General features: G+C 46.6%; 1 protein-coding gene across 2 annotated transcripts in view; it reads left to right on the forward strand.

The window, feature by feature from the left end:
- Positions 1–724: 724 nt before the first annotated feature.
- LOC138970520 (uncharacterized) overlaps positions 725–890 on the forward strand; it is an 18182-nt gene continuing 18016 nt past the window's right edge. For both annotated transcript variants that reach the window (XM_070342980.1, XM_070342979.1), the window contains exon 1: positions 725–890. This exon is cut by the window's right edge and continues 20 nt beyond it. In XM_070342980.1, coding sequence (XP_070199081.1) covers positions 844–890 — 47 coding nt within the window. In that variant the 5' untranslated portion in view covers positions 725–843.

Raw genomic sequence — 890 nt, forward strand, 5'->3', positions numbered from 1 at the left:
TCTCTTTTTTTTAGTCTCCCTCTCTCTCTTTCTTAGTCTCTCTCTCTCTTTCTTAGTCTCTTTCTCTCTCTTTTTCTTAGTCTCTCTCTCTCTTTCTTAGTCTCTCTCTCTCTCTTTCTTAGTCTCTCTCTCTTTCTTAGTCTCTCTCTCTCTCTCTTTCTTAGTCTCTCTCTCTTTCTCTCTCTTTCTTAGTCTCTCTCTCTCTTTCTTAGTCTCTCTCTCTCTCTTTCTTAGTCTCTCTCTCTCTCTTTCTTAGTCTCTCTCTCTCTCTCTCTCTTTCTTAGTCTCTCAGTCTTTCTCAGTCTCGCTCAGTCTCTCCCTCCCCCTCTCCCTCCCCCTCTCCCTCCCCTGCAAGAAGTCGGTGAAGGGAGAAACTCGATGCACCCACTGAAGTAGCGCTGTGGGTTTCCCTGAACCCACCCCGTCGTTAGAGAAATAAACGGTAAAAACCCTCTTTCAAATGTATGGGTTCAGACAAACCCGCATCGTCGTTAGAGAAATAAACGGTAAAAACCCTCTTTCAAATGTATGGGTTCAGACAAACCCGCATCGTCGGGCGTGTGTAGTCAAAAGCGGCATCCAGCAAAGGTTAGGGCGCCAGGATCTTGGTTGCCGAGACTACAGATTAGTGTTTGGTACACCATGGTCAACGAGGGACAAGTTATCGTCAAATGACGTCACTGAACTTGCCGCGTCATTTTTGGCTTCTGGTGAGTTACATCCGGAAACATGGCATCGAGGACCGCTTTGACCTAAAATGGTGGTAAACTAGCCGTAACAGTGCCGCACAGACAAGAATAAGACTGCCCTGCTGATGCAGCGGTTGTGTGAAAAGATACAGTCATGAGACGTGTGCTTTTAATCACGCTGCTGCTTGCAGTTCACACTTG

The sequence above is a fragment of the Littorina saxatilis genome, linkage group LG7 (genome assembly GCF_037325665.1).
Source record: "Littorina saxatilis isolate snail1 linkage group LG7, US_GU_Lsax_2.0, whole genome shotgun sequence".
NCBI classification, from domain to species: domain Eukaryota; kingdom Metazoa; phylum Mollusca; class Gastropoda; order Littorinimorpha; family Littorinidae; genus Littorina; species Littorina saxatilis.